At 42.9% G+C, this 23946-nt stretch overlaps 1 protein-coding gene across 1 annotated transcript in view; it reads left to right on the top strand.

The window, feature by feature from the left end:
* The first annotated feature begins 3255 nt into the window (after positions 1-3255).
* Positions 3256-23946, top strand: part of SGPL1 (sphingosine-1-phosphate lyase 1) — an 85150-nt gene continuing 64459 nt past the window's right edge. The window contains exon 1 of the mRNA XM_089677107.1: positions 3256-3429. Coding sequence (XP_089533233.1) covers positions 3418-3429 — 12 coding nt within the window. The 5' untranslated portion in view covers positions 3256-3417. The remainder of the gene's footprint in view (positions 3430-23946) is intronic.

The following is a 23946-nucleotide window of genomic DNA, read 5'->3' as shown; positions in this document are numbered from 1 at the left end:
TGGGATACTGGACACAATGTATACTGCATACCACTGTATACGGAACAAGGTATCTGCTTCATAATAGAGTCCAAGGAGTCATATATGCAAAATATGGTTGACTTGTTCACAGGCCTTAAGGTAGCGTCCCGCCAATGCTGGCAATTGTCTTCCACCAGATAATGTATGTAATGGGTGTGTGCTGTAAAGTTCTTGATTATCCCAAGGTACCTCTATGTGGGTATAGAGAACAGTCTTAACGCTATGCAGTCATCTCCGTATGTATAATAGCTTGGTGCCTAGTGTCCCTGTATCATATAAAAAGGGGAAGGCTCTCTCCAGATAAGTCCTGCCACATGGGGACAAGCAAGAGTCACACAGATGAAGATGTAACCCTTTACAGCTAGCAATCACCTGGCTAGAGAGAGAGAGAGAGAGGAGCCTGCATGAGAAGCTGCTGTGGGGCAGCTCCTCCCACAAGAGACTGGAACACTGCCAAGTATGGACTTCCACCAGTTAATGAACTGTCTCTTTTTAAAGGTATGCCAGGGCAGCCACTAAAAAGACAGTCAGGGTTAGGATGTTCTGGACTTTGCACTAAATTAGATTACTCTGCAAGACTTTCTGTAAAGCTTATTAACTGTGTTGAGCCTGGCCTAAAGTTACTAAAGGGGTGCATCAGTGTCATATGACAGATACTGTATGCTAAACTACTCCGAGCCTGTAAAGCACTAAAAGGTTATGAAAGATTACACACTACAGTAGCAAGCAAGCATACTAAAGAAGAACAAGGCCATTACTAAGGGCAATCAAGTTCACATTCAAAAGAGACTAAGTAACCAGTCAAGACATGGTACTTGGAGAAGGTGGGGCATACTCTGGTAGTGAGGGGGTTGCTAATTGGCCTCCCTCCCTAGCAGTCCATTTTCCATAGCAACTGGGAGCAGACCAGCCTCACAGAGACCCTCAGCCTAACTGATGGTACAAAAGAGGAAGAGTTAACATAGGACATGCATGAGATCTGCGCTGTGTCTGACGGGATCTCATTCTGTTTCTGGGAGTGAGGTAACAGTGGCACGCTGGCTCGTGGAGGAATTCGGATCTATCTGCTACATCAAATGCAACATAAACAAGTCACTGCATGTAGAGCTACGGGACAACACCTAACACAGAAACGTGGCTTGATACTACAGGTAGTGTCAGCTCATTTCTAAGTTGGGAGACTCCCTTAATGTTGGACTGTTCACATAACTGCAGTTTCCACCTGGTTCCAGGGATTGGTGAGCGCACCCTTGGGCAAAGGTACCCCTACTGCCTGGGAGCAGTAGGCCCCACCCACATTGCTTGGCGTAGCCCAAGAACCTGGTGGGCTCGGAATCATGAGGAACATTACATTCACCACCACCTGCCCACATCCATAGCAACCAATCTAAACCCTTCATAATGCTTGTTTTGATTCTAAGGTCTAGGCTGCAGAAATGAGAGTTGGAAGCTCATCTATTACATAAATCCCATCATATGATGTAGTCGCACATTGCAGGCCTAACATATTTAACTATTAAATTATTATTAAAACCCAACCAAACTCTAAGATGAAAGGAAAAGTACACTTTAAGCTCTGACCTAACTGCTCTCACCCTCTGTGGATGTGTACTTACCTCTATCTGGGTGCTCTGAGGAAGAGGCAAGTCCTCCAAATGCGTTAGCCTACTGGATGTCTACACTCCCCATTGTGGACAGTCACGCACTCTGAGGATGAAGCAAGTCATCAAAATGCGTTAGCCTACTGGATGTCTACACCCCCCATTGCAGACAGTCACGTACTCCGAGGAAGAGGCAAGTCCTCAAAACGCATTAGCCTACTGGATGTCTACTCTCCCCATTGTGGACAGTCACATACTCTGAGGAAGAGGCAAGTCCTCAAAACACAATAGCCTACTGGATGTCTACACTCCCCATTGCGGACAGTCACGTACTCTGAGGAAGAGGCAAGTCCTGCAAATGTGTTAGCCTACTGGATGTCTACACTCCCCATTACGAACCGTCACGATCTCTGAGGAAGAGGCAAGTCCTCAAAACGCGTTAGCATGCTGGATGTCTGCACTCCCCATTGCGGACAGTCACGTACTTTGAGGAAGAGGCAAGTTCTCGAAATGCGTTAGCCTACTGGATGTCTACACTCCTCATTGCGGACAGTCACGTACTCGGAGGAAGAGGCAAGTCCTTGAAGTGCGTTACCCTACTGCATGTCTACACTCCCCATTGTGGACAGTCACGTACTCTGAGGAAGAGGCAAGTCTTCGAAATGCGTTAGGCTACTGGATGTCTACTCTCCCCATTGCGGACAGTCACGTACTCTGAGGAAGAGGAAAGTTCTTGAAATGCGTTAGCCTACTGGATGTCTACACTCCCCATTGCGGATAGTCACGTACTCTGAGGAAGAGGCAAGTCCCTGAAACGCATTAGACTGCTGGATGTCTACACTCCCCATTACGGACAGTCACGTAGCACGGTGGCAAAGTGCTCCCTCTGTTTGTTCTTTCTCTATGCCCATTAACATGCCTGTGGCATTAAGATGCGTTATTGATGCGTTGTGCACACGTTTTTAAGGCGTTTGTATTAAATAACACTTTCCAGACGCCTCCTCTGTGTTGGTTTTCTATTGAATGGATTCTTGTGCTATCATTTCAGCTAGTAACGCTTTCTAAACGCATCTCAAATGTGCTGCAAACGCCATAGGGGTGTTTGTGATGCGTTTACTTTGTTGTGAATGGCGGTGTTCAGAGCGTGGTAAAGCCACATGTTGGTTACATTTTAGGCGTGACGCACACACCACCAATGCCGTCCGTTGTGATGCACATAAATGACACCGAGCATTGGCAGGCGTTTGTGATGGTTTCATAAGGCAGATGAAATGCATGCTTTTCATGCTAGTGTAAACTGGCCCAACTGTTTTCTTTTTTTTTTTTTTTGCAGGGCTCACATCTACTTTAAATACCGAAACTACAAGCGTGATACTGTAAGGCCATGCTGGGACTTGTAGTGGCTCTGCCTCTGCACAGCCTCAGCTTCTCTAACTCTAGATGTAATAGTCCTCTCACCTCGCCTGCTCTTCTCTCTCTGGCGCACTAGATGGCGCTGCCTCCTCCAAGCCTGCCCAGGCCGGGCTTTGCGCCGTTGCCATGTAACGACGTTGGCGTCGTCTCCAAGGGGAAGAAGTGTGGCGAGGAGGCAGACAAGGGGCGGAGGCGGTCGCTGCGGTCACATATCGCTGTGCACGACACTTCCGGTCGGCTGCTGGAGGAGGGCTGACAGGGACAGGAGGGACTGGGAGCCGGCTAGCAATGAGCGGCAGTGCTTTAAATCAGGGGAGGAGATAGGACGAGGTGATATCAGCTCCTTTTCAGTGTGTCAGCGTCTGCTGTGTGCCGGACAGACATGGAGGTACAGGTGAGGACTCATCCATACACCACACAGCTCAGCCAGTCACTGAACCTCTCCATACAGGATTGGGGGGAAAGTTACCCAAGGCTGAGCCCTTTAATTACTACCTACCAAGCGCCCTACTGTCTGATGAAACTTTCAGTCCTGGGGTCTGATGGGGGCCATACACGCTTCAATTCCTGTTATCTGACATTCAATCAGAATTGTCAAATCACAAACCCATCGAATACCCATAATGTCTTTCTGATCTATTTAAATTGATCAAAGTGAGGTGATTGATCGGGGTGGGAAATGATCGATCATTTTGCATTAATCAGCAGCCCCGAGATGATCTGTGCTATTGAGTTTCAATCTGTCAGGTTATGGGGTTGTCTGCTGGAAACAGATAACTTACAGTCGTTTTTTCCAAATATCGATCCAATTCTACTTCTCTGTGTGGCGTATTGATTGGTTGTGTTGTAGACTGTTAATCAATTATGGCTATTGAGGGAGATCGATCGGAAAAGAAATAGATCATTTATCGAGGAGTGTAGGGTAACCATAAAACTGCCCATACACCTTCAATCTGATTTACTTCAGGGATTTATATAGAGCCAATAATTTATATTGTACTTTCACATCGGTCCCTGCCTTCAAGGAGCTTCCAATCTGATGTCCCAAACTCACATTCATTCGTACAATCTCCCTGAAATCTACCGACAACTATGTAGTGTGAGAGCCGACCTGAATAGGTTGTGTAGGGAGGGCTTTCACTGTATAGATTGTTAGATCACATCATCACCGTACACATAAAGCTGGCCAGAAATCAATATTGATCTTTTTTTTTCTCCATCAGTCAGCGGAACCCCTCCCCCCAAAAAAAACCCCAAAAAAACAAAACAGGTATTCCTCCACCACACAATGGAGATAGATGAAGGAATCCTCCCCACTGAACTATTGTATTCTGACAGCAGGACTCCTTCACTGTCAGAATACACTGATCAGCACTGCATGTGCAAATGAAAGTGTTCAAGAGAGGCCGATCATTAGATCAGCTTCTCTCTATCTGGAACAGTCATTAAAGGATCACAATTCAGCCAGATCCTGCTGAGGTGGATACATTTCCATCCATGGCCAGCTTTACAAACTTTGTACAATCAGCCTAACCACAGCCGAAACTATCCAGTCAAGGTGTCCAGGCAAACAGGCATAGTTGTTAGTGGATCTGAAGTATATTGTGCAATCAGATTGTAACCTGTATGGCCAGTTTTTCTGTGCATTGCCAGTAAGTTTTCTGGCAGAGATTCAGGTCCCTAGCTAAAATAAGTCATCGTCGTGTGTGTTTTTTTTTTTTTTTTTTAAATTCAGTAAACATTATTACATAGTGGTAATGCTCACAATCTTTCCTATGATTTAAGCAGAAGTCTGAAGTGGAGTTTTTGCTTTCCATCCTTCTTGCTGGTCCAGTGATGACACAGAAGCTTCTTTCTTGGTGGTGGTGACTGGGAGTTGGGCATTCCTCCGAGACTGAGCAACACTCATGTAATGACACATGAGCATTGCTCAGTCCTGGAGTACTGTAAGCCTGACCTGCGTAATGACCCATGAGAATTGCTCAGTCCTGGAGTACTGTAAGCCTGACCTGTGTAATGACACATGAGCATTGCTCAGTCCTGGAGTACTGCAAGCCTGACCTGCGTAATCACGCATCCCCATGATATTTCCCTGATACTGGAAAAGGGCAGAAGGATGTGACTGTCATTCTGTCCAAAAAGGACTGGTGGTGGTGGTCTGAGAGAGAAGCTGGGGACAGTGCTGGATTCATGGATAGGGTAAGGCTAGCCATAGATGGAGCAAATATATATATATATACATTACTAGGGCTGTACTGTATGTGAAAAAAAATATATATATTTTTTCCCCTGCAACCATGGGTTGCAGAAAAGAGAAAGTGGCTCGATTCAACACAAAGTGTTGACAGGGGAATCCCTCCTGCAAAGCCATTGGGCACTCCCAGCGGGGGAAGCCATCCCAGTTGGGAGAACACAATGGTTATTGCTAGCTGTTAAAACAGCCACTAGCAATAATCTCATCTAAAATCCTGCAGGCTGGTTAGTTGATCGATCAATCAACTTGGGTACATTCAGCCGGCCCATACATGGGCCGAATCTTGGCCGGTTCCTGTTAAACTGGCTGAGATTTAAAAAATCTACGGCTGGCTTAAGTAATTGGCATTTTTAAAATTTTAATAAAGTAGGAAGGGGGGGGGGGCACATATTATTATTATTATTATTATTATTATTATATTAAAAAAAAAAAAAAAGTCTGGTGTTCTGCTTTTGGCGCTGGACAATAGTGAAACGCATCAGTGGAGGAGTTATGTCCAGACTAATGCAGGCCATAGACGGGTTGAAAACGACGTGTCTTTTCGAACGATAAATGAAAAATCGGTTGTTTGTTAAACCAACGTTACCACCAACGATTACAAAAATCGGCTGACCAAGTCATAAAGTTCACCCCATATAACAGCCAAAACTTCTGTTCCTTCCAGATCACGGCTCATGCACATATTTTTTTTCGTTAAAATGATCGTAAGATTTGGCCATCATTGCCACGAAAATCGGTGGTTTTCCAACATGACCGATAATCCAAAAGTGCGAAAAACCCAAAAACTGGCCAACCAATTAACCCACTTACAGTGCAAAAATCGGCCAATTTAACCTTTCGGATGAAAAATCTATGGCCGGCGTTAGAGAGCTGTGTATTGTAAAGCTTGAACATACATGGATCGAAATTATACAATTGACTTCTTTCGAGCCAGGGAGCCCACACACTGAAATTTGACAGGTTCAGCAGGTACTGGCTGAATTTCAAGCAGTGTATGGCCAGCTTAAAATGGAGCGGTGCAGCAGATTTAAAAGCTGTAAATGACCCTAAGACCCCGGTCAGACTTGGTGCGATTTGGCATGCAATTTGCAGATTGCATGCCAAGTCGCACCCTAGTGTCCGCAATTACAGTAGTCATATTGCTGTGGTTCTGACTTGGTTGGAGCCGTACTGATTTCTAAAGTAGTGCATGCGCTACTTTTGGTGCGATTTGCATAGATATCTGTGTCAGATCACCATCACACTGGATTCGAATTGGCATGCAAATTGAAAACCGCATCCTATTGTCCGCAATTAGAGCAGTGATATCTGTGCAGTTCTGACTTGGTCGAAGCCACACCAATTTCTAAAGTAGTACATGCACTACTTTTGATGTGATTTGCATATACATTTGTATCAGATGTCTTGAAAATCACACCTGAAATCGGCATGTCATCCTACTTTGAAATCGTGCAACTTCACTGTAAGTCGCACGATTTCAAAGTAGGGTTTGATGTGGCTGGGGTGTAAGATGTCTTGCAAATTGTAATGACATCCCGACTTTGAAATTGTGCGACTTACAGTGAAGTCGCATGATTTCAAAGTTAGGATCGATATGAAAGAAGATTGTGAAGAAATTGCGGCGTCAGATTGCTCTGTCCATCCTTCCTAGTATTCTTGAAGTGCTGGGTACCTGCTGTGCTTCTTCCTCAGTGAGTGCAGGCAGCATGTGTGTAAGCTTTTCTCACTATACCTCTTTGAGACCAATTTGAGAATTATTTGTTTTTTGTTTTTAGTTTCAGAAAATGTTTAGACCTGTTGCATCCCTTGTGAGATGTACTGTCTTTGTATGACTACAGAAAGATGCTACCAAGAAAAGTAAAACATCTGCCTGTTTTTATTTATTTTATTTTTCTTACTTTTTTCTCTATAGCCTGTTTTTACAGCACCTGACATATCCCTGACGTTTTATAAAGAGACTGTCAAGTATTTCCTTCCTCTCTCTTGATGCAGGTGTCAGAAAAAGAAAAATGGTGTGCAGTGGGGAACATTCGCATCCTGCATGTGTTGAAGAGGGTTAGGCTCCATGCACACTTGTATGAATCCAACGTTGTGCAATTTTGATGCTACTTTGGATGGTTGTAACTTGGATGTGGCTTGTCGCTCTGCAAAGTCGGACCTATTGTTGCATGGACAACATTCAGGTATGACTTTCATGCAACTTTTGAGGGTTAACATTGAAGTCTGTGGCCCTCAAGTTGCATGAAAGTCAGACCGAAGTAGTGCATGAACTACTTTGAAGTCGCACATATTGAATGGTTATCAGTGGAAAACATGGAGTATGACTTGTCCAGCACCTTTGATGTCCAAAGTCGCCTGACAAGTTGCACAAGTTTGAATGGGGCCTTAAGTTAGGCATAGACATTTTTAGATTTTCTCTTGTTCAGCTTAGCAGGTTGCATGAACAAAATCACCTGGTTCTGCCTTCCACACTAGACCGCTTAGATGGAGGAGTCTGCACTGCCAGTTATTGTGTTCAGACAGTCCCAGCACTTGTGGTCGTCTGACTACCCAATCAGCGCCTGCATCGTATTCGATACAGTCACTGTTCAGCCATCAATTTTCACCTGGCTCTTTCCATTTTTTTAATTGAAATTTGTTAAGCCAGGTGGTGCTGAAAAGGCCATTCACGACTTGAATTTCAAATGATTCAGCAAATATATTATTTTACTGCAGGTATTAATATAGTGCCAGCAATTTTCATACTGTATATATTGCACTTTCACCTCAGTCCCTGCTCTCAAGGAGCTTAACAATGTAAGGCCTAGGAGCAACCCACTCAGGCCCAGGGCAGGATGAAAATGCAGGAGGTGTCACAGTTGGGATTCGAACCAACAACACTAGTGTTGTCAGGCAGAAGTGCTAATCACGAAGGCACTGTGCTGCATACACACCGGCCAAGTAATGCTCTGTCACCTACTGATTTGTGATTAGTTGTATAAAATATATGCTGTATATATTTGATGTGAGAATGTATTTGAGAGAAGAGATGTTTAATATGGTGTGTGGGGGCTGAGATGATCCAGGATCATATTCAAAGAGTAGTGGTTAATGATTCATACTCTGAATGGTCTGGGGTCATCAATGGTGTACCCCAAGGTTCAGTGTTGGGACCCTTACTTTTTAATATATTTATAAATGATATAGGGTCTGGGATTATAAATCCTATTTCAGTCTTTGCAGATGACACCAAGCTGTGCAGTGGAATAACGTCCTTACAGGATGTCTCCAATTTACAAGCCGACCTCAATGCACTGTTTAATTGGGCAACTATGTGGCAAATGAGGTTTAATGTTGATAAATGTAAAGTTATGCACTTGGGGGCTAAGAATATGCATGTATCATACATACTAGGGGGAGTACAACTGGGGAAATCAATGGTGGAGAAGGATCTGGGGGTTCTGGTAGATCACAAGCTTAATAATGGCATGCAATGCCAAGCTGCGGTTTCTAAAGTGAGCAAAATCCTCTCTTGTATTAAAAGAGGTATAGACTCCAGAGAGAGATATCATATTACCCCTGTACAAATCATTAGTAAGACCTCATCTGGAATATGCAGTTCAGTTTTGGGCACCAATTCACAAAAAGAACAGTGAAAAAGTACAGAGAACGGCAGCCAAACTGATAAGAGGCATGGAGGAGCTCAGCTATGAGGAAAGATTAGAGGAACTGAATTTATTCTCTCTTGAGAAGAGGAGATTAAGGGGGGATATGATCAACATGTATAAATACATCAGGGGTTCATATAGTGAACTCGATGTAGAGCTATTCACCCTGAGGTCAAAACAGAGGACAAGGGGGAACTCTGCATCTGGAGGAAAAGAGATTTAATCTCCAAACGTGGAAAGGTTTCTTCACAGTAAGAGCTGTGAAAATGTGGAATAGACTCCCTCAAGAGTCTGGCCAATTCAGTGGATTGCTTTAAAAAAGGCCTGGATTCTTTCTTAGATACACAGAATATAACTGGATACTAACATTTATAGGTAAAGTTGATCCAGGGAATATTCGATTGCCTCTCGGGGGAACAGGGAGGAATTTTTTCCCCTGCAGGACCAAATTGGATCATGGTTTGCTGGGTTTTGTTTGCCTTCCTCTGGATCAACTGTGGGTATAGGATTATAACTTTTTCTTTAATGGTTGAACTGGATAGACTTTTGTCTTTTTTCAGCCAGACTAACTATGTAACTCTGTCCCCAGATGTTTACTATTCTATTGTTCCAGTTTCTATGTAAATCACAGAAGTACTCAGCCTGAACAGTCATGGGTTCTTTATGACCTTGTTTTGATTAGGGATTGTGTGCCTCCTCTAACCAAACAAGTTTTTCTGCCCAGCTCCCACTTCATGTTCATTATGCAGTTTGTGAAGCCAGATGCTTTTCTTGTGTGTTATTTTTCACTGCAGCTGAATCCATTATATTTCCTTAGTCATCATTTGTAGCAGACTGCCCGTGATAAACACGTGTAGTATGTTCCTTTAAGCATCGACATGTTAATGTAAGAGAATAATTCATGATTGGCTTATGTAGGAGTCTGAATATTTAGTCTGGCGAGACTGGTGAATAGTTCTTTGCCTTCTGCTTGTCTTTTTGGGAACCACTTCCATAGTACATGTCTTCTTTCTCCCCTTTCATGCTTGAGTGTAGCACAGGTAGGTGTGTTTGAGTCATTTTATTTTGTGTGTTTTTAGGAGCAAAGTGCCGTGTAGGAACAACTTTAGGGCAAGAACGCTTGTTTTTGGGCTCCATAGACATTTTATATTACATAAGTGCCTTTAAAAATGCCCCATTCTACTTCAAAAGTAGCTCACGTACCTTTTGGAGGTGCAGATGTTGAGCTACATATCCCTCAAAACTCATATGTGAACAAGGACATTTTTTTAAACTTTGGAATTTGGCTTGTTAAGCTTTTTGGACCTTTTGTGAATGAGGGTTTAATGTATTTTTCAATGATAAAGTTTTTTGTTTTAGCTCCTTTATGGTCTTACTTTGTACCGAGGTGGATGTTCCAATATTTAAACAATTTGCAGTAATTATTTTCCTATGGACTGTTTTAGGATAGCTGGAAGTACAGTTCATGCTGATGACTTACTCTTGGGTAGCGCCAGAGGTCCACATGTACTTTTAGACATACAGTTGCAAGAAAAAGTATGTGAACCCCTTGGGATTACGTGGAGTTTTGCATGAATTGGGCATAAAATGTGCTCTGAGCGTCATCTAAGTCACAACAATAGAAGAACAGTCTGCTGAACATAATACTGCACAAACATTAGATGTTGCCATGGTTTAATTGCACATAACATGTAAACATTCACAGTGCAGGGAGGAAAAAGTATGTGAGGCCCTAGCTTAATGACTTCTCCCAGAGCTAATTGGAGCCAGGAGTGAGCCAACCTTGACTCCAATCAGTGTGATGATATTGGATGTGTTGCTGACAGCTGTCCTGCCCTTAAAAAACACAAACCTGTTTGGGGTTTACTGGTTTCAAGAAGCACTGTCTGATGTGAACCATGCCTCGCAGAAAAGAGCTCTCAGAAGACCTACGATCAAGAATTGTTGACTTGCATGAAGCTGGAAAGGGTTACAAAAGTATCTCCAAAAGCCTTGATGTTCATGTGTCCACGGTAAGACAGACTGTCTACAAATGGAGAAAGTTTAGCACTGTTGCTACTCTCCCTAGGTGGGGTCGTCCTGTAAAAATGACTGCAAGAGCACAGCGCAGAATGCTGCATGAGGTAAAGAAGAATCCCAGAGTGTCAGCTAAAGACCTACAGAAATCTCTGGCACATGCTAACATTTTCGTTGACACATCTACAATAAGGAAAACATTCAACAAGAATGGAGTACATGGGAGGACACCACGGAAGAAGCCATTGCTGTCCAAAAAGAATATTGCAGCACGTTTGAAGTTTGCAAAAGAGCACCTGGATGTTCCACAGCACTACTGGCAAAATATACTGTGGACAGATGAAACCAAGATTGAGTTGTTTGGGAAGAACACACAACACTATGTGTGGAGAAAAAAAGGCACAGCACACCAACATCAAAACCTCATCCCCACTGTAAAACATGGCGGAGGGAGCTTCATGGTTTGGGGCTGCTTTTCTGCCTCAGGGCCTGGACGGATTGTTGTCATTGATGGGAAAATGAATTCCAGAGTTTATCAAGACATTTTGCAGGAAAACGTACGACCATCTGTCCGCCAACTGAAGCTCCGCAGAGGATGGGTGATGCAACAGGACAATGACCCAAAGCATACAAGTAATTCAACAAAACAATGGCTGCAACAGCACAGAATACGCCTTCTGGAGTGGCCCAGTCAGAGTCCTGACCTCAACCCGATTGAAATGCTGTGGCATGACCTTAAGAGAGCGATTCACACCAGACATCCCAAGAATATTGCTACACTGAAACAGTTTTGTGAAGAGGAGTGGTCCAAAATTACTCCTGATCATTGTGCAGGTCTGATCTGCAACTAAAGGAAACGTTTGGTTGAGGTTATTGCTGCCAATGGAGGGTCAACCAGTTAAGTCCAAAGGTTCACATACTTTTTCCTCCCTGCACTGTGAATGTTTACATGTTATGTGCAATTAAACAATGGCAACATCTAATGTTTGTGTAGTATTATGTTCAGCAGACTGTGTTCTTCTATTGTTGTGACTTAGATGACGTTCAGAGCACATTTTATGCCCAATTCATGCAAAACTCCACGTAATCCCAAGGGGTTCACATACTTTTTCTTGCAACTGTATGCCCAAGTACCCTATGAGCCCCAATACACGGGTGCTTGATAATGTATATCTAGAAATTGTTAAAGTCAAGCTCCAGCCCACCCCTCCTGGAGAACTTGTCAGGCTAGTAGATGCTTTCCTGTTGGACCTATGAATGGGGTTCAGGTATTGTTCTGGGTTGGGCAGCCCCAAAGTTGAGTCCCTAAGTCAATTGTGGGCCAGGGTTTTCCCAATTCCAAAGATGACTAGTTAAGGATGAACAAGTATGGTACTCTAGTTTGATGATTTGACAAGTTCACTTTAATTTCTGCAGAAACTTGGCAACCTTCACCATATACAGATTACATCTCTCACAAACAAATATGTGAGCTAACTGAACTGTGATATCATTTTACACATCCAGCCATAAAAAAAATGGCTGTACTGAATTCCAATCCTGTTGATTGGTTGTGAAAGGTTGTAGAATTAGCCATAAACACGAGATGCCTCATGTCTGACACATGCAGTTTGACAAGATTGGACAGACATGATACCGTCTATGGGGCATAATGAACTGCGGCATATTCTTGGGCCATTGGAAGAGGCTGTGGGTCAGGCTGAATATAGTTTTCTAGTAATTTGTCCATCCACGCACCAAACAAAATCTGGCAGTGGAAGTATCTCTCTGTCATTTACGGACGGGTGGTGTCTTGAATTTTCACCAATCCAAATTAAACTATGTTTTTGCCATATACAATTTTTATAGAGTAGGGTGGGATGTAGCATGAGGAGGGTAGAAGAAAAATACATCTCAATAACTTCCCAGTATTAATGTTGCAGCCGCTTTGCTCTGATCCTCTCATTATACTTTTTTTACTCACTTCCTAAATACTGTTTAGTTTTTCAATGCAATCATGTGATCATGAAGTTACGGCACTTCTCTGTACTATTGTCTCGTTTGACAATCATGCTGAATCTCCTGTAGCTGTGACATCACCCTGCCGACACTCCTAGCTCCCAAGGTTGTGGGGGCTTTGTTACCCAGGAGAGGAGTCGCTTCCCAACACATAGAGGAATATGCTGGAGTTTTGCAGTCATGTGATATCGTAGAAAACCTGGGAAAAAAAAAAATCTACATTTGCAGTGGGTCCCCCTTGTATTGCATTGTTACTTGCCCTATTCCCCTGTCCTGCCAGCTTCTGTGCTACCCTCTTCTCCTGGAGGCTTCAGTCTGTAGGCGGCCCCACATTTACATGGTGGATGCGAGCATGCAATGGGGGCAGGAGCACCTTAAAGTGGTTGTAAAAGCTGAAGGTTTTTTATAGAATGCATATGATACTCACCGGAGCCCCTTCTCAGTCCAGTGATGTGCATGGAACCTCGACTATTCCAGATCTGTCTCCTCATTGGCTGAGATACAGCACTGGGAACCATTGGCTCCCACTTCTGTCAATCACAGCCAGTGAGCCAATGAGAGAGCAGGAGGCGGGGCTGAGCTATGGCTCTGTGTCTTAGGAACACACAGAGCGGGGCTTGGGAGCAAGCATGTACCAGTGCCCTCCCTAGCTAGCGACTTGGTATTGTGACACTGGTCGAGGAGGAGGAGGAGCCAGGAGCACTGGCGTGGGACCCATGTAGAAGAGGATCCTGCTGCTCTGTGCTAAACTATTGGACAGAGCCAGGTAAGTATGACATGTTGGTTGTTTTTGTTTTTTTTTCTAACTGAACATTTAATATCACTTACTCCTTATTCCAGCACCCCCTAGATCAGGGGTGGGCAAACTTTTTGACTTGAGGGCCGCAATGGGTTCATATATTGGACCCGGGGGCCGGACCAAGAGTAGATGAATGATGTGTATGTGTCATCCATAGTAAGTATAGTAATATTCCCCCATAGTAAGCATAGTAATTAATCCCCCCATATAGTAATTCATCCCCCCATATAGTAATTCATCCCCCATATAGTAATTCATTCCCCATATTAAGTCCCCAAGTCCCCCCTGTGTCAATTCACTTACCTTTGCTCCGCGCGTTCCTCTCGCCGCGTTCCCGCGCCGTTCCGGGGTAGCATGAAAATCTGTCTCCTATGAGGATCTGTCCCCCTCGACGCATCTGCGCATGTGCCAGTTTCAGGCATTAGCAGCCGATCGGCGATCTCCGGCACATGCGCAGATACGTCGAGGGGGACAGATCCTCATAGGAGACAGATTTTCATGCTACACCGGTCTTCAGGGTGGACTGTGAGAGGAGCCTAGCTCCGCGGGCCAGATTAAAAGGCCGCGGGCCATAGTTTGCCCATTGCTGCCCTAGATAGAACAAGATTTCTCTGAATTTCTGGAATTGGGCTTTAAATTGTTAAGTTTATGTACCTAGTGAGGCCTATTTTGCAAGGATGAGTTTGTTTATTTCAGTTACTTATATTGCACCATTAATATTGTACATTGACATCAATGCCTGCCCTTAAGCAGCTTTCAATTGAAGGTCCCTAACTCGCATTCATACATATACCAGAGCCAATTTAGGCAGGCACCAATTAACCTACCAACATGTCTTTGGAGTGTGGGAGGAAACCAGAGTACTTGGAGGAAAACCACTCAAGCACAAGAACATGCAAACTCCAGGCAGGTAGTGCTGTGGTTTGGATTTGAACCGACACTTATACAAGCTCTGTGACCAAGCCCCCAATGGGCAGGGTGAAAGGTATCATAGGGCATGGCTGGAGTAACGGCTGAGTACATTTGTAGCACAGTGTCTTCACAGGACTCCTCAGGACGGATTTGAGCGGCGTCTATCCTCTTTCCCTAAACATTAAGTTGGGTTATTTTCACCAAACAAATGTAGCAGTATACAGTTTAGCATTAATTTATGAAGAAAGATATAGCTATATATACAGTAATACCTCGGTTTACGAATGCCTCTGTTAACGTAACTTTCAGTTTACGAATGAAAATCCATTGAAAATAATGCCTCGGTTTACAAATTTTTTTACAAATTTTTTTTCACAATACGAAGTGTATGTCAGTGCTGATTTTTAAATGCAATTGCTGTCTTTTTTTTTTTTTTTTTTTTCACTATAGCTCACAACATTAGCTGTCACTTTCCCTGTAGCTAAAGGATACTTTGTATCTTTTAAGAAACTGAAAGGGAACATTGTTTCTTTTAACTTGGGGAAATAAACTAAAAGAAACTTTCTCTCTTTTAGCTGGAGGGGGGAAAGTGACAGCTGAATTTCTGAAATACTGTATAGTGAAGAAAAAAAAAAGAACACAATGGTAATTACATTTAAAAACTGGCACCTGACAGCTGAGTGTAAAAGAATTGCCGGCAATTAAAAACATGTTTTTTTAATTGCCGGATATTCTTTTACATTCAGCTGTCAGTGGAGAACCCCGCTGACAGCTGAAACATTAACACATGGTTGTCACTACTAAAATACTGCATGAGTTAATAAAATAACTCATGCGGTATTTTAGTAGCGTTTACTGTTTTTCTGACCTTTGGAACGGATGAATTAGTTTTCAATGCATTCCTATGGTTTACGAATTTTTCGCTATACGAAATGTCCTGCAGAACGAATTAAATTTGTAAACTGAGGTATTACTGTATATATAATTTTTTTTCAAAATGTCATAACAGTAATGAAGAAAAACCTTGTTTTATTTTTCAAATTCTTTTTCCCATTTATTTAGCAAAAAATACAAAAGAAAACCGTGGTGATTAAATACCACCACAAGAAATGATACAAATGGTAAAAAGGTCATTTGGGTACAATGTTGAATGTCCGCGCAATTGTCATTCAAAATGCAACAGTGCTGAAAGCTGAAAATTGGCCTGGGCAGGAAGGAGGTGAAAGTATCCAGTATTGAAGTGGTTATATTGTGACAGTGGGTGCAGGGAGAAGGGGGGGGGGGGGCGGGAGGCGTGTAGACAGACTGGCACTTTATAGTACCATATTACATGTTACACCCTAAATACAGGTGAACTTATCCTTTAAACACTGGCAGGCCCCTTAACACTGGTATCCATCTGTATTTGTTTGTATGGTGTTGTGAAATATTGGTGAGTAAAGTCTACCTTTGTGGAGTGTTGCCGAGGCCCATAAAAGGCAGAGATCAGCATGGAAGTGATAAGTACACATTTCAAAGTTGCATCTTTCTTTTGTATTACCTGTAGTATAAAGGTTCTGATAAAATGGGGATATCTCTGCCATACTTGAACTTTAAACATTGATTAAATGGCTTTATGAACCTGTGTTCTGCATTTCAGGGATGTTATTTACTACTGCTGTCCATAAATTTGCTTTTAAAAAGTTTCTACTACTCGAGAGGACTGAGCAAATATATGTGGATCACTTTGGATTATCCAGCATGTCCTAGAAGTACAATGTTTCAATTAATTAGCTGCAGTATGTATGTAGTTGTATTTTTCCGAAGCACCAACAATATGGCTTCTGTAAACCAAGCAAGCGAGCCTGGATGCCCCACCGCTTACTCCTGATAGAGCTGGAATTTTAAAGCAGAACTAAACTCAAAATGTTTCTTTTTTTTTTATTATTCATTTTGGATGGAGTAAGGGAGGGTTATAACCCATTTTTCCCACACTGTGGCCCATTAGGGAGATCTCAATTCACTTCCTGTCCCATAGTCAAAATGTGAATTGTGAGGGAATCTCTGATTGTCACCAGGATCACCAGAACTAGTTTCCCCATTGGAAGATTTCCAGTCTATTCCTGTTCTGGGGATAATCCAAAATTTTGAATTTTCTTTCTAACTTGGTGATAACAATCAAACTGGACAAATAGTGGTGGTGAGTCTCCGTAGCGGGGACACACGTAGCAATGAAAACTGACAGGTATTCTACTCCTTCATTACCCTATCCAAAACAATGAAACCACAAATAATTTCACTTCCTTTTTTCTAAATCTCACCTTTTTTTTTTTTTTTTTTTTCCATTGTTACGGTTTTGGAAAACAATAGATGACTGACCCTCCTGGTAATGTAGTTATATGTTCAGGTTACAATTATCCTGTTCACTAACAAGGATTGGTCGACCGCCCGCCTGTACGTTAGTACGTCGCCGCCTTCTTCTGGTTTTAGAGCTCGCGCCCCCTGCTCGGCACCCGCTGTGAATTGCACACAACGGAAGCCTGTAAGCAAGTTTTGGCCAATGATTAATTTCTGAGATCCTGCTGATCTGCTGTGTACAATCACAGCCCAGACCTCTTGTGTTGGTAAACAACACAGAGCTCTGAACCAAGGCAGCGATCTGTCAGTTTCTCATCCCTGCAAAGCAGGCTTGAGAATTGAAAGATCAGCTAGTAGAAGCAGTACACATCGTTGGGCAATCAAGGGGTTAAATATCTGCCTTAGATGTTAACTCCTTCCCAGCCAGTTTCTATAACACCGTGACCGTGTATAATATTATCTCTGATCACTGTATTAGTGTCACTGGTGTTGTCAGTGTCAGATATTGCAGTCCCATTAGAAGTTGCTGATCGCCGCCTTCATTAGTAGTATAAAAAAAAACCCAAAAAATTCTTGTGTGTGTATATGTGTATATATATATATATATTGTGTGTGTGTACATATATTTCTCTCTCTCAAGTTTGTGGACGCTATAACTTTCATGCAAACCAATCAATATACACTTTTTTTTTTTTCTCATCAAAAACATGTAGCAGAATACATTTTCCCCCAAATTTATGACGCCTTTTTTAATGGATATGTTTTATTGCAGAAAGTAAAAAAAAAAAAATTTTTTTAGTTTTTTTTTTTTTTTTTTTTTTTTTTTTTCCAAAATTCTCGGTCTTTTTTTCATTTATAGTGCAAAAAATAAAAAACCTAGTGGTGATCAAATACCACCAAAAGAAAGCTTTGTGTAAACACAATTATATAAATTTTGTTTGGGTACAAAGTTGCATACCCATGCAATTGTCAGTTCAAATAACGCAGTGCTGAATAGAAAAAAAAATGGCCTGCTCTTGAAGGGGTAAAATTTTCCGGAGCTCAAGTGGTTAAAACTAGCAGTCAGGTTCTCCTCCAAATATAAGGCCATCTTCCTGACCACATTTCATGTTACATCCATGTTTAGTGTTTAACGTGAAACTTTGTCATCTCTCAGCCCCCACCCTTACTTTCTTGGAATTCAGGGGTTCTTCTTGGAGACACCAGTCTTTCTTTTTTTTTTTTTTTTTTTTTTTTTTTAAATTTGGTGTGGCTGTGTGTACCTCCGCCCAGCAAGCTGGGTCATTCTTTTACTGAAATCTGAATGAAAAGGCTACAAGTTCCATCTCCCATTGCAAAGAGAGATTACTAGTTGTCAAAGGAGTATCGCTGCATTGACATCACTGCACTTGTATTCCTTTGACACTTTCTCCAGCTCTGTAACTGAAAGTCCATACTTCGGTGCCGACCTGCGGCTGGAGGAAAAGACTGCAGGAGCCTAAGCATTACACCCACAATCTACTGGTCTGTTGCAATGCTTTGCAGACTCGGTTGCAAAAAATAATAGGTGCACACATACTGATTAACAAAAAATGTGCATTTATTAATTTTTGCATCAGAGTGGTGGAATTGCCCTTTAAAGCTGATTTCCAGCTTTTAGTTTAAAGTGAGTGTAAAGTTTCTGTTTTTTTTTTTTTTTGTGCCCCCTGCTGGTGCTATCTGCTCCTCTTCAGTGTCCTCCTCCATAGCAAACGCCTGCTATGGGGGCAGACGTGAGGGCTCGCTCTCGAGCCAGCCCTATGTGTCTATGGCTTGCAGCTCAGCCTCTCCCCCAGCTCTCTGCTCACCTGCTTTGACTCACATTGGCTCCTGCTGCTGTCTCTGAGCCTATGAGGAGAGTGAGAGCAGCAATTCTGGTCTCGGGCACAGCACTGGACCGAGATCGGGTTCAGGTAAGTATTTAGGAGGAGCTGCACAACCATTCACAAGGAGCTTTGTATTCTGTGAATAAATAGAAAGCTTCCTCTGAGAGGCAAACATGCAGGTAATGGTTTATTTAGACCAGCTAGGTTTTTATGCGTGTTTTTGATGCACTTTGTGTTTTTTTTGGGGGGGGGGGGGGTTCATGCACTCCCATTGAATTCTCTGGGGCAAAATATGCATATTGTTGCACCAAAGAAGTATCTGTACTTTTTTCCACGACACACAGGAGTGAACAGTCCCCAGAAAAATAATGGTAATCCTCTTGACTTTGGGTTCACGCTACAGCGGTGCGGTAAGTCCCATGTGATTTGCACAGGAACCACACCACATTCCTGTACAAATCAAATGCGATTTGTATATGGTGCGATTAGAGCCATACATTTTGTATGGCTCTATTCGCACCGCACCAAAAACTTGCAGGACCCTTTTTTGGTCTACACTAGAATCCGATCTCATGGGTATTCACACCGCGTTTTGCAGACCGATGTCGGGGTGTTGTTAACCTAAGATACACACCCGCATCGGTTCGTATGAACGGGGTGCGATTGTGATGCGGTGCGGAATTCGCACTGAAAACGCTGCGACCTCCGCACCGCATCAGTGTGAACCAAGGCTCAAGTGCATTTTTGCATGTCGGCTATCTCATGTAAAATTGCACAGGTGTTGACAAAGGCTGTAGGTGGTTGAGAATTCTCACCATGGATTACAGGAAAGAAAATCACTTGATTCCCCCATCAACACAGTGTTGATGGGGGAATCGCTCCCGTGGAGTTATTGTGTCCTCCCGGCGGGAAGGGGTGGTCGTCGGAAGCTGTCCCTTCTCGGAGGACACAGTGATTAATGCTAGCGGCTATATCCAGGTCCACATGATAAGAATATTGGATGAATGATACAAATCTATCTCTCTACCCCTCACCTCACCCCCTCAGTCTCCAATCGCATCACCAGCCTACTCAGTGACATATCGGACTGGATGTCACTCCACTTCCTCAAACTCAACCTTTCCAAAACTGAGCTCTTAGTATTCCCCCCCAGCCCGTGCCCCCCCCCCCCCGACTTCTCCATCAAGATCAATAACACTACCATCAGTCCCTCCCCTCATGCCGGGGAACTAGGTATAATCCTAGACTCCCATCTGTCCTTCCAGCCCCAGATTCAATCGCTGACAAAATCATGTAGACTTCACCTCCGCAAAATCTCCAAGATACGTCCGTTCCTAACCTCTGAAACCGCTAAGCAACTTATTCACTCCCTTATTATATCACAACTTGACTATTGTAACTCCCTCCTCATTGGCCTACCTCATCGCAGGCTATCCCCACTACAGTGTATCATGAATGCTGCTGCCAGACTCATTCACCTTACTAACCGCTCCATATCTGCCACCCCTCTCTGCCAATCCCTCCACTGGCTTCCAGTTGCTCCACGGATAAAATTTAAAACGCGAACACTGACGTATAAAGCTGTTCATAACACTGCCCCAAATTACATCACCAATCTTGTCTCTAAATATCACCCAAACCGTACTCTCCGCTCCTCGCAAGACCTCCTACTCTCTAGCTCCCTTGTCTCCTCCTCCCATGCCCGTCTCCAGGATTTCTCAAGGGCTTCACCCATCCTCTGGAACTCCCTACCCCAATCTATCAGGCTATCGCCTACTCTGTTCACTTTTAGGCGCACTCTGAAAACCCATCTCTTCAGAGAAGCCTACCCAACCCCAGCTAATACTGGAATCCTCTACGCTTCCTACCACTCCATCCCCCACAGCTAATTACCTCTTGTACCACTATCCCCTCCCTCCTAGATTGTAAACTCCAAGGAGCAGGGCCCTCTGATCCCTCTTGTATTGAATTGTATTGTTACTGTACTGTCTCCCTCCATAATGTAAAGCGCTGAGCAAACTGTCAGCGCTATTGAAGTCCTGTATAATAATAATATCCACTGGCAATAATCATGTGTAAAAATCCAAAAGGCTAGTTGTATCCATGTTGTATAACAATTGAATTGGGTACAACCAACCTGCCCATAGATGGTTCAAATCTCGGCTGGTCCCTGCTGAGAGAATGGGTTTTGCTAGTTTTTTCAGTAGAGATGGGCTAGTGGTTAACTCACTTGTTAGGCGTAAGATACTTTTTTGTAGAACTTAATACACATGGTAAGAATATTGGACGAATGATCTTCCGTTTTTTTGGCATTCTAGTCTCATATCGGAAATTCTTGTAAAAATACAACTCTGGAAGTTATGTAATATATTGTACTGTGATATATTCTTTAGTTTCCAAGCATGTGCTGTCTTGGTCGTTTTTTTTTTTGATTGTTTAAACGAAAATCGGTTGTTCTGGTATCGTACGAGATTTTTCGTGCTTGTCCCTTCAGATAATTTTGCGTGAACGGTTGCCTTCGGCTCCTGAAAGCTAAGTACAAACGATCAGATTATTGGACGATCACTCCAAAATCAATATTTTTTTGTCCGATTTTCTAATTGCGTGTACTAGGCTTAACGAGAATGTTGGGTGTTCTGTTGTCTTACATGAAGATAATCTAGTTTAGTTTGTAAATGTTATCTCATGAAGTTAGGTTTAGATTAGCTAGTGTTCTAGAAGATAAGATAGAATTACAGCTCTGTGTCATATGGATTACTTGGATTACTGTAGTGTTGGGTCAGGGTAATACAGTTCAGGTTTTATTCGCTGTGGGTAATGATGTTTATAAGGTGTCACATATCTGCATATAAAGAGGAACTGAACTCCGGAATTTGGGGGTTTTTTTTGGGGGGGAGGGGGACGGTCACCAGCACTGCTTGTGTTCTATATGTAGCTGGTCTTTCCCCAATACTAATTTACAGTTCTCCCCTGCATTTCTGCCATTTTGGTAGAGGCAGGGCTTTTGCTTCATCATGTCTGAACAGTGATCGACACAATGGTTAAATCATTAAATCTTAGACTAGCTGTCAGAGGTAGCAGTGTCTTAATCGTATGCTGCAGATATATCTATGACGCTGCAGTGCCTAGGCACTCTCACATGGCAGGAACTGCACAGGTTTTTTCAGAATGATTGATTTTTTTTTTTTTTTTTAGATGAAAGGTAGATTTTTGTAGGTACTGCATAGCTGGCCATAGATGAATCACAATTTGACAGGGACATCTGTGTTTTTTTTTTTTTTTTTTTTTTCTTTTTTACAGGCGCAGTCAATTTACACAGCGTTTTACATATAGTATATTCACATCAATCCATAACTCTCAAGGGGCATACACTCTAAGGTCCCCAACTCAAATTCATTCATACTAGGGCCAATTTAGACAGGAGCCAATTCACCTACCAGTTTGTCTTTGGAGTGTGGGAGGAAACTGGAGTACCCAGATGAAACCCGCACAGGGTGAACATGGTTGGGATCTATTCCTGACCGTTTCCTTTCCAGAGAAGTTGTTCTAATGATCGACGATAGTTCTAACGATCGATTAGTGAATTCAGACAGTGTGAGAGTCCTTGCTGTCAGAGTCCTATAGCGCAGCAGATTCCTGTATCCACCTCAATTGTGTGGATGGTGGAATCTGTTTTTTGTTTGTTTTTGTTTTTTTTTATCAGCCCACTGGCAGATCAGAAACAACCCGATCCATGTATGGCTAGTTTTTAGGCACAATTACCAATCATGAATTTCCCAATAACATCACAGATCCCCTTTCTTTGAGTTCAGTTACACTATAACTACAGCCAGTACAACATAAAGCTAATACCTATAATTCTAACGTCTAGTTGGGAACAACAATAATTAAATGCACTGAAGCATGAAAGCTTTTCAGTGTATTTTTTTTTTTCCTATGAGGACCTATACTCTAGGTAGAGTTAATAAATGTGTGATTAAAGTCTACAATTTAAATGTGAAGAAGTAAACATAGAGAAGGGAAAACCAGCTGTCTCTGCTATAAAAGGGGCCTGGACTGTCACAGGGTCATATTAGCATTTAATAATGACATAGTTGAGGAATGTCCCCATTCTTCTAAAGTACAAGCAGTACTGATCAATCTACTACAAGACTACAATCGCCTTTACTAATGATTAGGCCAGTGACTGGTCTTTCCACTCTGCTACTCTTTTCCAAAGAAAGCAAATCAAATAATCACTAACTCACCCACTAACCACTAACCCAACGTATAAAATTCAAAATACTAACCACAGCTTACAAAGCCATCCACAACACTGCCCCTAGCTACATCACCAACCTCATCCACAGATACCACCCAAATCGCCCACTCCGCTCCTCCCATGATATCCTCCTCTCTAGCTCCCTCATCACCTCCTCCCACGCTCACCTCCAGGACTTCTCCAGAGCCTCTCCCATCCTCTGGAACTCCCTACCACAGCATGTCCGGTCAGCCCCCATCCTCTCTGCCTTTAGGCGATCTTTGAAAACTCACTTCTTCAGGGAAGCCTACCCCACCTCCACCTAAGAACTGTACTTGAATCACCTCCAGCAGATCACCCCCCGCAGCTATCACCTTTTGTATCATCTCCCCCTTCCTTTAGATTGTAAGCTCCACGAGCAGGGCCCTCCTATTCCTTCTGTACTGAAATGTATTGTAATTGTACTGTCTCCCTTGTATTGTAAAGCACTGTGCAAACTGTTGGCGCTATATAAATCCTGTATAATAATAATCACTTATATCTAATTATTCCTAGATTGTAAGCTCGAAAGAGCAGGGCCCTCGATCCCCTCATGTTTTGCATTGTATTGGTATTGTTCTGTCACATGTTCTGTCCCCCTTTGTAATGTACAGCGCTGAGCGAACCATTGGCGCTTTATAAATACTGTATAATGATAATAATAATCTCACTGGGTCTGTCTGCTGGTCGTCTTTGGGAGGGGCTGGCAGGCTTCTTTGGGCTTCACAGCACCCTGTTTTTGTATCACAGCTGCTTGTCTTTTTTTTTTCTGGGTGTCCATAAAGCAAACAAGCCCAAATGAAAAGTGATGTGGAAGCAAAGTTG

The sequence above is a fragment of the Staurois parvus genome, unplaced genomic scaffold (assembly GCF_062004578.1).
Source record: "Staurois parvus isolate SC_StPar_1 unplaced genomic scaffold, SC_StPar_1.0 ptg000177l, whole genome shotgun sequence".
Classification (NCBI taxonomy): domain Eukaryota; kingdom Metazoa; phylum Chordata; class Amphibia; order Anura; family Ranidae; genus Staurois; species Staurois parvus.
This window is presented reverse-complemented; position numbering and strand designations above follow the sequence as displayed.